This window comes from Malurus melanocephalus, unplaced genomic scaffold (assembly GCF_030028575.1).
Source record: "Malurus melanocephalus ecotype Western Australia unplaced genomic scaffold, MMel_1.1 scaffold_229, whole genome shotgun sequence".
Classification (NCBI taxonomy): domain Eukaryota; kingdom Metazoa; phylum Chordata; class Aves; order Passeriformes; family Maluridae; genus Malurus; species Malurus melanocephalus.
In genome coordinates this window covers 684,618-702,607 of record NW_026623461.1, presented here as the reverse complement: position 1 = coordinate 702,607, position 17,990 = coordinate 684,618, and the positions used below count along the sequence as shown (strand labels likewise).

Genomic DNA, 17,990 nt, shown 5'->3' with positions numbered 1-17,990 from the left:
GAATTATATAACTTGAAATTGGTACTTTATTAACATCTTACAGAAAAAAATATTATTTCAGTTAAAATTAAGAATATGATTACAATTAYTTCCAATTAGGTGAAGTACAATCAGATTACAGGGAAAAGTGCACTCTGAGAAGAAAGAATGGTAAATTTCTATTTAAGCAGTGTAACACCCACACCAAAATTCTTTTAATATGTAGACTATATCAAAGTTCACAGAATAATTGGGGTTGAAAGGGACCTCTGAGCCTATCTAGTTCAACCTGTCTACTCAAGGAGACACATACAGCTGGAAATATGAGACCACATCCAAACACCTTTTGAATACCTTCAAGGACAGAGATAACACAKGTTATCTGGAAAACCTGTCTCAATGCTCAGTCACCTTCACATTACTAAAAATAAGGAGAAAAAAAAGTGAAAAAAAATGTTTCCTGGTGCTCAGAGGTCACCTTCAACAGAAATGATAGGTGTTTTTGAGGGTTTCTGGGTCCTGAGCAATCAGGTCATTTAATGCCTAATCAGTGATCCAGAAACAGCAGTAATATGAGCAATATTTTTAGCCATTTAGAGTAGTTAAACCCAAAGGAAACAAAAGCACTTCAAAATAACGTAATATATTCTGGGATACAGAAAGCAAGTGAGAATACAAACCACTCAACTCTAAAAAGATCAAACAGATCAGAAAAACAACCTGAGAWCTACAACTATTATGGTTCTAAATTAAGAACAATCATTCACAAGAAAAATCTAGTATTGCAAAGGACACAGCCAAAATAAGCCCATTCTTAAATAAAAYTGTCATTCAATCAGCTGGATAGAAATAAGAAAACACTACTGGCATAGTTCTTACACTATTTCCCAGTACAGTGACCCTCATTTGAGATGAGTGTGTAGTTGTTACTACCCCACCACAACAACCTGATCTTTGGGCAGGGGAAAAAGTAAAGCCAACTTAAATGGATCTCTGACTTCCACTCTTCCTCTCCTGTCACCCTTCACTTCAATCATTGCAACTTTTCTTTCCTACCATGCCACAGCAAGTGCAGTCACTATTCCGAAGATACAGAGATCCACAAGCACATCATTGGTCAAAGAGCATATTACTCGAAAAAACCCACTTTGACATTCCCCAGAAATTTAATTTTACATCTTTACATGCTTTCCTGAAAGCTGTTTTACTCCAAATTATCTGTAATATACTAACAGTGGAGTAATTTAGTAGATGATRGAGTTAACATGAAGATCAGACAAGAAAATATACATCAGACTTCTTGCCTTCAAAGACAAAGTTAACAAGTCATTCAATTGTTATAGCAACTGCAATTAGGAAATGGAAAAATTCCATCCTAAGGGCTCCATACAATAGAGACCCATTATACCCTTTAGTGAACTCCAAGTGTCATTATTTTGTAAAACTTAATTCAGTAACCAAGTATTTCTATTTATCCTCTCTTCTATTATAGAAGCCTCACAGAAATTCTGAAAAGCACCAAGGTTATCCTAATGCAGCAACTTAAAGAAAAATCCTGACCCCTTTAATAAAAAACAAAACTAAAAGAAAAAAACCACAAGAATTGGATAAAGTAGGTTGAATGTTTACAGTTAGAATAATACACACAAATTGTTCCATGAACACAAACCAGCTTTTGTTAGCTCTTGTTCAAGTGTCCTGTCTCCTACTCTCTCCTCAAGGCAGTAACCAGCTCCTTCCAGAGGTCTGCTTCACTGGGTCAAAAAACAACACAAAACAAAAATCCACAATTGCAACAGAACTTGCCCCAGTAAACTGGAAATTTTGCCCACACAAGCAGAGTAGACAGCAGTGGTTATATCATTTTGTCTTGTAGCAACTCTGCCCTCTCTTCATACAGCACTGACTCTCCTCTCTGGAGTCACCAGCTTGCTTGAACCCAGTAGGTATCTGACCACCTTTGAGCCTCCCCCTTCACATTTAATTTTGGCTTCTACTGGCGGTAAATTTAGAAGTTATTTTTGGAGACAGGAGAAGAAGWGGCCTGACACTCTGCATAGGCTTCATTGCCATAGAAACCAGCTAAAAACACCCAAAAAGGAACAGAAAAAGTCTGTTTTAAGGCATTAGTTATGCTATGTGCTTAAATGTCACCTGAAGCAGCATTTAACATTAAAAGTATATAATTAGTATCCAAGATTTTCTTTTTCCAGTAGTAAGAATATTTTGCCTACTTTTTAATTAAAGGACTAAAGAGAATTCACAGTTCATTATCTCAATCCCTCCTAAGCCCCCACTGAATCATGATTTGGTAGTAAGCAATATATCTGCTTTTGTCAAGATAATGGTCAAAACAGTTACCAAGACCTATTAAACCACACGCAACTGTAAATTAATATCTTCTCCTATTCCCTCCCTCCCATTTTAAAATGACCCTGCATTTTTTTTCCTTCATGTTTTMGTCTGTACTTGGGGTATCTGGCTGATTATATGGAGCTTTACTATATAAAAATAGTACTTTGCTATTAGACAAATTACTCTTAAACTGTTAATGTCAGTATTTCAATCCCTGCTTTTGCAGCCCTTTAGACTACARTACTATACAGGCTCATATTATCTATATTACGACATGTAAAATTCAAAAATCAGTTGAGGAGCAATGGCTCTTCTGCCAACAATGACTCAATCTCATGGTAACTACTAAAGGGTGCACAGCACAGGAAAACATAATAGTTTCCTTCAGTATGATTTTTACCTTATCCTATCTTCAGTTTCCTTCCCAGAAAAGATCTACAAAATAGTGACTCACTATTTAATTTCAGAAGAAGTTAAAATCAATGCCAGACCATTCAACACCAAAATATTGTATAAAACACAGCTACCTTTATTTTCGACTTTTATATTAGTAATATCTTTAAAGAAGAAATTATTCTTCTACAATGTACACAATTATTCCTTCTACAATTGATTTTTTGAAGTCTGTTATTTTGTGTAATTATTTCCAAAGTAATCAGAGGCAACATGTGAAATCAGCTGACACCTTACAAACAAACACAGCCCATGAGAAAGTGCTTAGAACGGAAGCTTTTGCTTAGGAGACTGATGCATATACTTTAGTTATTATTTTGATAAGCCTAAACATTTAAAAGTGGAAGATTTCATTCYCTGTTTAACACTTTTCATGTACTTGCATATAGTAACTTTATCTGACCTAGAGAACTTTGCTTTCCTGGCTATACAGAGTTTGCTTCATTTTTGATGAACTGACTGATTGTACAAGAGTGACAATATAAGCAAGTTATTCAATTATGCCATTAAAAAAAATCAAGGGAAAAGGATAAAATCAGATGTTTTGTGTCACCTTTACCATACATACACCAGATTAGAATGATGCACTCTGAAAAACTGCATTGAAGCAGCATACACCAATTCTAGTCATAGTGTAACACACAAACACCACTCAATTTCTGTTACCTGAACTTACATTTCAAAAGCTGATCTTTACTCCTTTTGTAAAATATGACTTATGGAAACCAGTACATTATAAAATTATTGCAACACAATCACATTCAGCAGYATACTGCAGACATTTTAAAAATCCTTTTTTTATAAACAGATACTTTTTTCATGCTACTTATATAATTTCATAAGTGTAGCACAAAATTATGCATGAGACACTGCTACACAAGTTAAAAACAAAACAGTCCATTGTGTAGGCAAAACAGTCCAGTGATACAGTTCCTTCACAAAAAGCAACACTCTTGGCAACTGAGGTTTATCATCTTCACTTGTTACTTTGGCCTTCTATTATCAATTTTTCAAATATCCATTTATTGCAGCTTGTAGCATTGGAGGGAAAGGCATGACGGACTAAAGATTGTCAGTGCAGAGCACAAAAAGACCTAACATTTCTCCATTAGATTGATGACTTCTTGCATACTGGGACACACATATTTCCACAGAAATCATAACATTGTAAATATGAGAGGTGAAACCAACAGCAGCTTGAAAAAAAAAATCACCTTCATTAAGCTTACAGGGAGTTTCTCAGATCTCTGTTACTGAGACCTGATGCTTTCATTTGCTGAAAAATTCAAAGTTCTTTTACATTTGCCTACTGGTAGTGATTTGTAAGTCTGTATTAAACTGCTCTCTACAAGTGAGGCATGAAAGCAGAGGTCTCTTGCTACATAAAAATAACTTCACTTCAACAAGTACAGGCTGCAAATTTAATGCTTGTTTTGTAACCACATACTGCATTTTTCAGCTTTAGTAGTCTAAAAATAAGATTTATCTGTAAATAGCAAAATCATAATCTTGGGATTTTCAAGACAAAAAAAGAGACCTTGAAATAGAATTTGTTAGAAAAATACATGATATCGTTTCTTGTTTCTRAATGCCACCTAATAGCATCAGCAGCTCATACTATCAACTATCATTTTTTTATTTCTTGAAAAATGCATAAAACCRATATCATTAAACCATATTCACCACTCACAGAATCACAGAATTGGCTGGGTTGGAAGGGAGCTTAAAGATAACAGAGTTCCAATCTCCCTACCATGGACAGGGACGCCTTCCACTAGACCAGATTGCTCAAGACCCACTCAGCCTGCCCTTGAACCTTCCAGGGACAAGGCATCCACAGCTTCTCTGCAYAGGTTCCAGTGCCTCCGACCCCTCACAGGAAACAATTTCTTCCTAATACCTAATSTAAACCTACCCTCCCTCCAGTTTGAAGCCAATTCTCCCTCGTCCTGACACTGCATGCCCTTGTAAAGAGTCCCTCCCTGGCTTTCTTGCRCAGCCCCATTAGGCACTGAAGGCTGCTTTAAGAGCTCCCCAGAGCCTTCTCCACCCTGAACAACCCAAACTCTCCCAGTTTTTCCTTGTAGGAGAGCTGCTCCATCCCTCTAATCACCTTGGTTGCCCTCCTCTGGACTCACTCCACCAGGTTCCATGTCCTTCCTGTGCTGGGACCCCCAGAGCTGGGTGCAGTGTTCCAGGTGGGGTTTCAGCAGAGCAGAGCAGAGGGGCAGAATCCCCTCCCTCCCCTGCTGCCCACACTGCTTTGAGTACAGCCCAGGACACGTTTGGCTCTCTGGGCTGTGAGTGCTCATTGCTGGGTCATGTCCAGCCTCTCACCCACCAGAACCCCCAAGCCCTTCTCAGCAGGGCTGCTCTCATCCCCCAGCCTGTGTTTGTCCTTGGGATTGCCCCAGCCCAGGCACAGGACCCTGTACACTTGGTCTWGTTGAAATTCATCATGTTTGCACCCAGCCACCTCTCAAGCCTGTCAAGGTCCTTCTGGGTGGCATTCCTTCCCTCCAGCRTGTCAGCCACACYGCACAGCTTGGTGTCATGGGCAAACTTGCTGAAGGCAAGTGCTAAGATCAATTAATTCTGATTTAGGTCACTAGTAGCCACTGAAAAATCGAAACTAAAACCAATAATCTGTAATTACACTGAGAGAATGATTTTAAGAGCAGAAGAGATAAATAAATCCTTCTGCAAAATAAGTATTTTARTTTTCTTATTTATTCAGAAACAAAACCCTATATCCACAACACATTTTTGAAAGAAATATTTCACAATTTTCTAGAATACAAGAATTTATGAGAGACCAAACAAATCATATTGTATTTTAACTTACTAGTTTTCTCCTCAGTATCAGTTCTTTATCCTCCACAAATAGGTAGGTTACAACATGCCATTTTCTTCAAATGCCTGTTTTAACACCAATCTACCATGAACCCACACAGACCAGGTAGCAAGARGGTAACTATTTGCAGTTCACTACCAAATGCACACTTTAATAAAATAGAATCCTGGCCACAGCACTCCAAAGAAACACCATCCTCTAAGSACTAGTGAACCTTCAGATTAATAAATACTTAAGTACTAAGCAATTAAGCTTATAAAGCACTTCAGTAAAACACAGAAGGATAGCAACTTTCAGCTTCTTTTTGCTTTTATGTATTCAAAACCAAGTGATCAAATCTGATTAGAATTCCTGACTGCAGAGAACAGATGCACATCATTTTCCTCACCATCCCATCACTTGGCAAGCATCAACTATCCAACACCCAGATCTAGCAATATCCTTCAAAGTGGATTGGTTTCRTTTTTTTTTTTTTCTTTCATGAGGCATCTCTGCAGAAAGTTTTCAACAGTAGTTAGTAYGTCAGCAGGTCAAAAGTGTAAAATCTGCACTAGAAGCAGGAAAGCTGAACAGAAGTCCATGGCTGTCATTCCACAGCTGTGTAGAAATACCAAGTGTGTCTTTTAAACAGGGATTAGATACCATGGAAACCCAGAACCTCTGGAGGCAAACTTCAACTGAAAAGAATCCAGAGATTTATACYGAATGTTGTTGAAAAATAAGTTGCCAGAGAATGGCTTTTCTACAAGAATGAATCTCCTTGAACAAAAATAGTCATCTGTAGCAAGTGAAAGTGTTTCATATGCACTTAAATGATACTTTAATTATCTTAGTTCACTTTTAACTTGGGATCTTTATACTATTGGATTTTTCAAGATTTTTTTGAAAGATTCTTACAAATCTGATTTAAAAAACCCTAAACTAAATAACAGTGGTGATCAGGACTTAGAAGGAAAAGAAAAAAAACATTATATTGTGCRTTGATAGATCTATATAGACATGTCTTTGTCTCTCCATCCCAAAGACTAACTCACATATAACATTTTACTAGTTAYATTTTACTACTCACATCTTTCATTTTACATGGATTATAATACAGATTTAACCAATTAATGACACATCTAGTTGCACAACATACACACCTGCATTYATTTCTGATGGCTTCTATTGAGATGCATTTCTTCCAATCCCTCACATTAACAGTAAAAGTACAGCTATGAGTGAATATGAGAATATAYTTTGTGTCAATATTTTAAACTGTGAACTCTTTTAAAAAAGTAAATACTCTAACACTAATGATAATAGAAGTGTGGTCTTATTCTCAATATAYATCCATTCCTTCCCACTTTTTTTGAAGGTTTCTTGTCTACTCGAGAATTATTCGGCAATAATTCTGAATATTGGAATTTTGGCATGATCCAAACAGATACATGCTTCATATTTATTGTAAAATTATAAATTGGGCATTGTTTCATAGTTTTTCCTATCGCATAGTTAGTGGAATTAATCATGACATTTCCCAAAAAAAAAAAAAAAAAAAAAAAAAAAAAAAACAAATCAAAAAAAAAAAAAAAACAACAAAAAAACGGTGTCTCTAAATACTAATAACAACAATGGATGGGACGAACATTTTCAAATCTTCAGACGAGTATAAAAAAAAATTATAGAAAAAAAGAGTTGTTAAAAGCTTACTCTAAAGATTGTACACAATGAGGCTTTGCAACTCTGACCTACTCCCGAAGTAGTTCTAAAAACATTACCACCTATCATGTAGCCTTCTGGTTGTCAAATAGTAACTTGAGAACAGCTTGAGGAACTGGTTTAAATTCTATAAACAAAGTATAAAATTAGCTTCTCCTCCTTGAACACTTCCTAGATAGATAGAAGAAACACAGTAACAAAATAGGAGCATATTACTGAGCCCAGAGGTCARTCTAAGGGAGTGTTCTGTCTCCAATACAATCATAATCACACGAACCTTAATCACTTGACATCCCTTTTCCTCGTACTCCCCAATATTCACAGAAGTTCCATTACAGCTGGTGAAGTGTACATCTCTGCCTATACCCCTTGCAGCTGCTATGGATTTGATGCATGTGAGTTTGTTTTCCTGACTCTGCTAGTATTATCTGCCTGTATAATCTTGTGTATTAATAAACCACATATGTTCACTTCTCCTTGTGTAGTTTCCTTTCTAAATCAAAACTCAGAGAGCACTCTACAGTTCTAATGTTGCACTATTYGATGAATTACAGCTCCACAACTGCTTTATCCCCTGCCTTGGTGACTCTGTAAGTGTTGGTCACTTCCAACTCCCACCACCTCAGACTACCTTTAAGAAGTCGATTTCTTTTTCCTTTCTGTAGCTCTCCACCTGAGCAACCAAAGCTTCSTACCAAACCCAACACAGGGGCAGGTCCTGTGCTTCCTACAATGACACTTCCTCTGTTCATTCTCACTACATTCCCTAATAATGGYCAATCTTTCATCAGGATTTGTTGGCAGCTGCCACTAGCCAACAATTTCAACAAACCACCAGTCACAGGTCACATCCTTTCCTTACAGGCAGCTTTATAGAATCAGTACAGAAAGTAGATCCTGGCTACTCTAAAGTCACGCAGAACATACACAATACRTAAACCGTAAAAGTAAGGGGAACCGGAAAGCCTGCAAAATTAGGAAATGTCACCAAGAGCAAACTCAATATTCAGCAATTAGTTTCAGCTTCCATTTTAGCTTACAGGGCTGCAAAATTCAAAGTTGACTGGAAAAGCTGAAKATTACTTTAAATATACATATTTACATACATATACATAAATATACATAAATACATATTTCACTTAAAGTATAATGGGAAAGCTCAAGCATAAAAGTTTCTTAAAGACAATGCAGGAGGACACTAAAATGATAAGTGTGTTTTACAAGGGAGTAACAAAGATGAAGAGGACTTTTTTTCCTGGAGATGTGTTATGGAACCTGAACTGCAAAAGCAGCAYGCAGTTTTACCTTAAGGCCCTTATTTGAAAGAAGTCAGGAAAAAATGGCTCAAGTTTGTGTCTCCTGTACCATGCATAAGTGTCATTGAAAAATCTTCAGAGAACTACAAAAAAACTTWAAAAGCCTCAAGTTTATTGACAACCCAGGAATTTTATTTCATGTGTACTTARATAAAACCAGGCAAGCAGAACAGTTTCCTACTCAATAATATGACTCAGTAGCCCAAAATGAAATAATAAATCAGAGAATACTACTAATCAATAAGAGCAAACTCTAGTCTTATTAGTGCGTCAATCATGCTTGACTTTATCAGTAAAACTCATTTTCTTAGTAATTGGAAATGCAATTAACACACACATACACAACACCACCTGAACACATTGTGAATTGCAAGAATAGCTCTACTGAAAAGATTTTCATTTTGATTTGCRACTCACACAACACTRATAAACATTCAAGGTCCTTCATTTAAAAGAAGCATGTTTATGTCTCAACAGATAGTATGTAATTTTTTCAACCCTACTGTTAAAGAGGGCTGACTGAGCATTTTAAAACAACCCTACAAAGTATGTGGCACAAAGGACAATTCTCTGGACCTCTCAGTTGCCAGAGAGGTGATGCAAACATCTGAACACAGGCACTTTCCAGCAGGTTGGTTGATTATAAGGCAGCTAAACAAAACAAAAAGCAGTAGTTCAGGATGTTCACATCTTTAGAAGACAGCAGAACATTGTAAAAGGAGTGCAATCACTAAGTCATAGAAAGTATTTAAAGGAGGGGAAAAAAAGAAGAAAAAAAGTAGCAGACATTGAGGCACATAAGAAAGGAACATAAGCCACACTGCTCAACATCAGCTGTGGCCCTGCACTGCAAGGCTTTAGTGGCCAGCTCATTTATTTGAATTACATACTCATTCTAGAATTTGGAACARATTTTAAAGAGCAAACAGCTTGTGCAACCATTTTCCTAACTATTTATTCCATGTATTTGATGCAACTCAATTTTATGACCAYGACTCTGGAGATTCAATTAAAAGCCTTAATGTTTCAGTACATCCCTTGAAAAATATCTTCAGGACTGTTCCTGCTAAATTTCAAAATATGACAATTGACTCATAAGTACCATGATCAAAATGAACAATTGGCCTCAGTATCACCCAAGACGCCTATCCCAATTGTTTTACATCTTACCAAAGGCATCACTTAATCCTCAAAGATGACAAGTGTTAATTACACTAACAATTACCAAAGCAATGCTTAACCATGAGCTTGGGCCACATTAAAAGAACTGTAAACTTATTTCCTGCAGTAAGGAAACAACTGCTACTGTAAGTATTCTCTTGTCAGTAACCCTTCCTCAAGGCTGCTCTACATAACCTTTTCAGATTAATCAGGGAAAAGCAAATGCATGTTCAGTAACTCAAGCTACATATATATCTTTTCCAAGGACATGATTCTAACCTCCCCTAAAAGAAGAAGCAGTGAACATTAATAGGATTACTTCCAACAGGTAAATATTGTTCAAAGCTAAAATGGACAAACCATTTTTGTGAATATGTTAAGTTACCCTGCAATAGTGAGGAGACCAACTTTTTATTTCTTTTTTTTTAAACGGGAAATCCACAATTTACAAGAAGTTGACAAACCTCTGCCAAGCATCCAGTAACTAAAGAAAAAGAAACATGGGTTTACAAACAAAAATAAAGCAATACACCTCTTATTGACCAGATTTTATTGTGTCTACACCACTCAAAGTTCAGAGGATTTTTTTTTCTAAATTGTTCTGCACATTCCAAACACAGCTGGAGGCACAGCCATGGATGAGGTTGGGGGGGACGATGTAATAATGTTTCATCTATGGAGTGGTTGAGGAGAAAGTCAGACTACTTCAGTTTTMGACTAGCTTAGCCTGCGATAATGGAAACAATACTTCAGTGGAATAAACAGTTAAATGTTAAAGTGGAAATAAATTTTTCACTTTCGCTGTAAATTAGACATGCTCTGAGTGCGGGCTATGCCTGACAAGGCTTAAGCACAAACCAGAAAAAGTTAGTCATTCTCATTAAAAAGCACAGCTGGAGAAGGGGGTGCCTGATTCACTAAAACCAGCTACTTGTGAYAGTACTTGCCCAGGAAGTGGGAGACCTAAGCCTGAGGCAGCTCAAACCCACAGGTCTTGGCTCTGTAGTAGCTCAATTTCAGTAGGAAAAGTTGGCAGTGCCTCTCCAACCTAACAAGTTGCCAATTTCTTTTCTTTTTTTTTACTCCATTGCTTAGGATTACTTTTCTTCTTCCTTTGAAAATGGCTTCCCTGATTTGGGTGTACTGGTATATATCCTTTTGTTCATTCCTCTCTCCAAAATAGCTAGAAATCTAGAAGATTTGAGTCTATGAAACTTTAGCAAATACTCAAATCTATGACTGCAAACTGAACACTGAGTTCTCACAAAGTTAGGTGTGATGACATTACTGGTTGCCACATCTTCCTTATTTTGTCAACACTGTCACCGGGAAGAAAGTTTCAAAATATGACTATAATTAGCCATTTTTCAAAAGTGACTCATTTTCCCTATCTAGAAGACTGCTACTAACATCGTGCTACTAACACTGTATTAACATCGTGCTTGATTTCTGAGATTATCCTGATGTAGTCCCTACCACATTTTTCAGACAAACAAGCTGATAAAAGGCTTACAGTTTCTTCTTTTTAAAGTAAGATGGAAAGAACATTTAGTTTGGCCACAACACAACCAACTCCTGCTCAGAACCCTGTTATTTGAAGTAGTTTTATTCATGTTACTGAACTTTCCTAAAAGGATTAGAAGACTTACTAGATGTGACAAGCATGCCACAGCCTGAAGCTGCCTTTTTACACTACGTGATTTCATRTCACTGCACAAATCAGGTAGGTGCCTCTTTCTTTGGGCTTCATGYATCTTTCAAGAACCTAAAAATCCCCCAGTTTCACAAGACAGGATCAGCCACACCAAGATCTTGTTGCCACTAGAAAGCCAGTGTCATTGCCAACCTCTCCGCCTGTACTACATTTGCACAGATCCAACCTTAGATTTTGGTCTACAAAGACCTTTGGTGAAAAACCCGATTGGAGTAACTTTTTTTTTTTTTTTTTTTTTTTTTTTTGGTCCAGTATGGTAAAACTGGTGCCCTATAAAACTAAGCCAATTTGTGTGCAGAACAGCTTAGGTCATTCTGTGCCCACACCAAAAAGAAAGGAAACTGCCCACATAAAAACCCAGAAAACTACTGCAACCACTGATATTCCTGGCGTACCAGTAAGCCAGTGTTTCCTCCTATGAATCTGCAGAGCAGGGTGTAGCCCTCCAAAAGTGATTCAAATATCAGACAGCACATGCAATACACAGTTAAACCACCATGCTTTAAATTTACACAAAAAGTATTGCACCTGTCTAGTACCTCACCAATTTTACTTTGGAGCAACATACAGAGAGATTTGAAGTTTATTTCCTTGTTCCTATAAAATGAGAAAGTATTTAGAAACTTAACTAAAAAGCAAAAAAAAAAAGAGTAAAATGTAGTCCCTACTGTATCCCTACTGTGTCTGCAAATGTCTACCTCTATCATTTTTCTCCTTTTTTCTTTTCTTCCTGCTTGTGGCAGGATTCTTCATTAAAAACAGGGAAAAAATGTTTACAAAAATATTAAAGCTATTCCTTAAAAAAAATCCCCCTACTGTTTAATAGAGAAATCTATCACAGGTGTCACAAAAATAAATCAAAAATTTTAAATGTCTATTATTACATTCCAAAAAACAACTAAGATGCAAGGACAGATCATTGTCTGAAAGTGTCATTTGCCTAATTTCAGGATATCCTCATTGGCTTTTCTAAGCTATTAAAAGTCTATACTAGGTGTGCCATGTGCAAAAAGTCAGTGAAATGAAAAATTGTATCCTCAATGATTGAAGCTCTTATCACTGAAAATATCAGTGCAACTGTCACAAGCAAATAACTGTAAGACTTATCACCTAATGCATCTCCCCTCAGTACTTTTCAGTATTATAAACATAGTCCTCTAGATGCAGTATTTTATCTTCCAGTTACGACATCACCCCGTATCTGTGGAAAGCGACAGAATTTCCCTAACACAAGCTAGCTTGAGCTGTTCAATAACACCAATTAYGTAAGAGTTTTCCTAAGATAAAAAACACTGGAGAAAATACAGTAGATATACTGAGATAAGCTAGTGGTCTTATACCAAAGCACAGAATAACCCATACTTGGGCATTTATTTGCCAATCACTGTTAGGCTCAGTCCCCTTAAAAGAAAGTAAGAAGGAGGACATTTTTCTTTGTTCACATTTCCTGCGTAGGTTGACTTTCAGAAGAGCTACAAAGATGACTTTAATCAAGCGAAAAACCTTAGCTCAAGGTAAAACCCCAGTAATCTTGTGAGAGTAAGGAGCCAGCGACAAGGGAGTTAAAGATACAGAAATAAACACAGATACAAAAGCTGAGCTTGTGCTGTGCTGTAGTGCTTACAAGTACAAATTTTCATCTCTTAGCTCCATTTATAAAAAACACGCAGTTTACACTCATACAAGATTAACATCCCATTCAGAAACCATAATTTTGTAGTGCTATACAACATCAGGCTGCCATCTCAGAGTCTTGCCTCACACATCACTTACAAACCCCACCAAACCCAAGTGCTATAGTAGCATGGCAAGTTCAGTAACAGCTGAACTGACATCTGTGCAGCCAGCTGCCTTTGGCTCCATCCGCATTGYTACCTATGCACTTTACCACTTACCTATTTAGCTCTGACCAAACCCTAAGTCAAACACTCAAGACTACCTGACCCCAAACTGGTTACCCAAAACTTTAATCAAGAAAGACCGGTTATTATAATCTTTGAGCAGTACAGCTTGCAAATCCTGAAGCCTTCAATACAATTTCCATGCCTAAATCACTCATATGCACACGAAGTCTTCCCTCATGACTCAGTTATCTGGAAAAATACATTTCTAAGTCAAAAAGGCAATCTSAATCTTTAATGCTTAGTTGCTCTCTCAGTTTTATGTGTTGCAGAAAACAGCTACATTTCCTTTTGTTTCAGTACAGATTCACAAAGCATTATTCCAATCACTTTTTCTGAAAACAGGCTGGACTAGGAGGAAACGTTTCAGACAGTAATACTATTAGGGTCAGATAACAAAGAGCTAGAAGGTAAAAATCAGAAGAATGATTACTGATGAATTTTTATTGTAGTTTTCCTAAAGAGGATGCCTTATCCAACAAAGAGAATAGGGGAAGAAACAGAAAAATTAGAACAGCAAGTAAATTATACAGCTGCACTGACTATACCTGCAAAGAATGTCAAATATAAAATTTAAGACACATTTACCAGTAGGAATGCAGTCATGCAAATGACTAAGGAAAAGAAAAAAAGGAAGTAAAGCAAGACAACAAAGGTTGGCTAATTTACTTCTAATGTCATACTCCTGCAGGGAAGCATGACAAATTCTTGCCCATCAATTATTTGTCTCTTTGCCCTGCAAGAGAGACAAAACAGGAGGGGCAGAGAGCAATACAAGTCCCACATGCCCGCGGCAGATAGTTACGTAATGCTGACGTACTGCCTGCTCTTTGCTCACAACACTTACTCTGCTGCAATTCCAAGTACCAGCTTTTAACAGCTGCCCGGTTTGAACACTTGTAAGTTGCTTTGTAAATAAAATGCAGACACACAAAGAAGAACAAGATGCAGAATGAAGCTTTAGAGATATTTCCAACAGAGATAAAAATAAGAAAAGCTGAGGGTTAGCTTCAYGATCAGACATTTTCTGTTTCATAAGAAGTCAGTTATAAAAATTGGCTTTTTGTGCTTAAAGTCAAAACTAAATTGCCTGCCAATCAAAAGTACTTCYGTTTAGCTTACTTGAAGAAACTATAAATAAAAAGAGAAAGACAGCTCCTTCAACTTCACTGAAATGCTACTGCCAGGAACAGAAACATAAGTCAATAATTCTTTTGATAATAACATACACCTAGAAATCTTCCTATTTAGAAGAGAACTTGCCCTGAATAGAGTCAAACAGATCAGCTAGAAGTRAAGGCAGAATGGGTACAAGCAGGAAGTGTTTATTAATAATCATGGGAGAAAGGAAAAAAAAAAGAAAAAAATATAGTGAATACTGCAGAACTGACCAGATTTCATAAAACTAATTGCATAAAACATTCATAAAATGTGATATTAGCCACATTAAGTAATTTTTTTCCTGTATTTTGTCTTTAAAAACTAGGACACAACCATAAAATCTGCAATGATCTATTGCTTAGTACCTATCACAGTCATTATGTAAGCAAATACATCACAACACTTAAGATCACATGCTTGAATAATCAGCTCCTAATTAAGTATATCTGCAATTGCCTTGTTCCTTCCTTTCTCTGACCCAAAACAGTAAGTAAACAACATTACAAAAATCTCAATCTCTAGCAGTCAGATATAACAAAGAAACTAAACTAATACACTCCTTCCTATGGGACAGTAATCAGTAAGGCTGTACTTAAAACACTGGAACACATCAGACTGATTTACAACAAATGACACACAGTTTAATATACACAGTGAACTGAGGAGGCCAACTCATGCAGTCAAATACTAGGATAAGCCCTTTTTGGTAACCACGCCAAAGAGTGGTTACCCAAAGCTGGGCATCAGCACCACCACTGGRAGTTCCTAACAAGCAGAAGATAAAAATATCACAGAGAAAAATTATTTCTTCATGTGTTTTTTGTACTTGTCTGAATTAAAGTTTCCCTTCTATCTGCCTGACCTTTAATAACATATGCTTTCAAGGCCTTTTAAAACATTCCCAGGTTACCTCAGGCCTCGGGGAAGACAGTGTTKGTAGGCTCTCGTGAGAATGTTGTGCCAGCATTTTCCTTCTCTGTTGCAAAGAAGGAATGACTTTACGACTTCCACTCATTTCAAATTGCAGAAGCACAATGCAAGGAAAGAAGTGCGCTAGAAAGCGATGGCCCTTAAAGCAGCTGGCAACCAACTGCCATCCTGAAGGCATACGTCACATGGTGCGTGGTGTGCTCATCAGCTCTATGACAATCCCTGCATCTCAGTGTCCAAAAGCGTACAAAAACTTAAAATGCTGTAAGCCTATCAAAATACATATTTCAAATACAATAAGCGTTTCCTATTGTTTTGCCTTAAATCATAACCTAGAAACAATCTGAATATGTGCCAGTGTTTACATATGCACAGAAATAAGTTTGATTACTTCTGTAGACATTCTTTTCACCAGTCAAGCTGTAAAACASGAACACTAAGATAAGTAATTCAGGATTTAGCTAGAAGACTGCAGTAGAAATTTGAATCACAGACAGTAACAAAGATTTCAGACTTCCTTATCTTAACATTCTTAGCAAAGCCTCAGAGTACAAGGAACTTAAAGATAAAATTGAAACTTTCAAGGAGACTGACTGCACCTAAGTCATTTTTGCACCAAATAATCAGCAAAGCTTATATATTTTGTATAATTGACATKAAGCTAATGACTGCAAGATTTATGTAACTGACATTAAACTAATGACGGCGAGAAACAAACAAGACCATCAATTCGGGCAGGATGAAAATCTTTGTATTCTAAGTAACTACTTCTGTGGTTAAGTTCAGGACGGAAAGAAAAATATATCTCAGGGACCCACAAAACTGCAGACTGTTCTTGAGAGAGTGTGCTCGTGCATGTGCATACACACACACACAACTGAGACTGAAGGTCAATCTCCTCCCTGCGTTTTACACTTCCCTCCCTCCCTCTAATCTTCATAGAGGCCTTGCACTGTATCCCTGAGCCAGCCAGCCAGGRGCTACTAGAAATCACACGGTTTCAGAGATTCGCTCCGCGGCACGTACTTAGCAGAGACAAGGCCCCCTGCCCCTTCCTTCCCCGGCGCGCCCCGCTCTCCAGCCTCGGCCACGCTCTCCCAGGAGCCRCCACCCCCTCCCGGCAGGGGGAGGCGCCCGGGAAAACCCGCCGACCCCGGGCCGGGACAGGCCGCCGCGGGAGCCCGGGGAGGGCAGAGCAAGGCGGGCAAAGGTGGCTTCCCGAGCAGGCCGGACAGCCGCCCGCTCCGAGGCCGGGGCCGCCGGGGGGCCGAGGGGGGCAGCCCCAGCCGCCCGAGCAAGGCCCGGCTGTCCGAGCCCCTCCGTGGGACGGGCCACGCTTGGTCCCGGTGCCGATCCCGATTCCTGCCAGACCCCGCGCAGGAGAGCCGCGGGCCGGGGCGGGGGGAAGGGCGCCCCGGTCACACCGTGCCCCGCCGCGCCGGCCCGAGGGGGCGGGGGGAGGCGAGCGGGGCCTCGCTGGGGAGCCGCACTCACCACTTGGTAGCGGCTGACGGGCTGGTGGTGATCCATCCTGGCCGCCCGCCGACACGCACGGGCGCGGCCGCAGCTCCTCCGACCTGGCGCCGCGTCGCTCGCTCCCTCCTTCCCTTCTTCTTCTTCCTCCCTCCCTTCCTTCCTTCCTTCCCCCGCCCGTTCGCCCGGCGCCGCCCCGGCCCGGCTCTGCCCCGCTGCGGCCGCCCCCCGCCCGCCCCCGCGGTGTCGCAGCCGGCCCAGGCCCCGCCCCGCCGGGAGCCGCGTTCCCTGTGCCCGGGGCTGGGCGGTGCGCTCTCCGCCCCCGGTGCTGCTCCGGCCGCGCTCCGCTCAGGCCGCTGCTACCSGGGGTGCCGAGAGCGGCTCTTCTTCCTCGTCTTTCCCCGCTCTWCTCGCTGCAGCTCTGTTGTGTGAGGCTGCTACATTCAAGCCCAGGRCCTTGCCTAGGTATTTATCGCTGCTGATGACCGCGGAGCAAGAAGTACTATGTGGCACAGAAGACATCTTGGGGACCTGGAGAGCGATTTTGTATAGGCATCTGCCTGAAGGAATTCAGAGTCCTGAGCCCGTTTGCCTGCTGTTCCTGTGAGGGCAAAGCACCGTTCCATTACAAGAAAATGTCGTGATTTTCCTCTTCTCTCCTCCTCCTAAAACTCAATGTTCAGATGTTTATGACCTCCTGGTGTAAAACCAGTTAAAAACGCCTGCGCCCATAAAGGTGTATCGGATGAAGCTGACTCATTTCTAGGTTCCCGAGCTGCCAGATGTGTAACTGTGATGCGCAGCAACTTCAAACAGCCACAGATGCAGCTCTTGCCTGCAGCGGARAGGAGTGTTTGCATGTGCTGCTGTGTAGCTGATCTGCAAGGCAAATGCTCTCACAAAAGTGCCTTCTCGCTATCACTAATGGCCGGCACGCAGAACTTTATCCCGCAGCTCAGGCCATATAACTACCTGCTATATAACGTTCACAT

General features: G+C 39.4%; 1 protein-coding gene across 3 annotated transcripts in view; it reads right to left on the bottom strand.

Moving 5' to 3' along the window:
* Positions 1–17,182, bottom strand: part of NDFIP2 (Nedd4 family interacting protein 2) — a 44,615-nt gene extending 27,433 nt beyond the window's left edge. The window contains exon 1 of one of the 3 annotated variants that reach the window (XM_057374575.1): positions 17,020–17,182. In XM_057374575.1, the coding sequence (XP_057230558.1) occupies positions 17,020–17,055 (36 nt within the window). In that variant the 5' untranslated portion in view covers positions 17,056–17,182. The remainder of the gene's footprint in view (positions 1–17,019) is intronic. The other 2 variants (XM_057374574.1, XM_057374576.1) reach the window with 2 other exon arrangements.
* Positions 17,183–17,990: the final 808 nt, after the last annotated feature.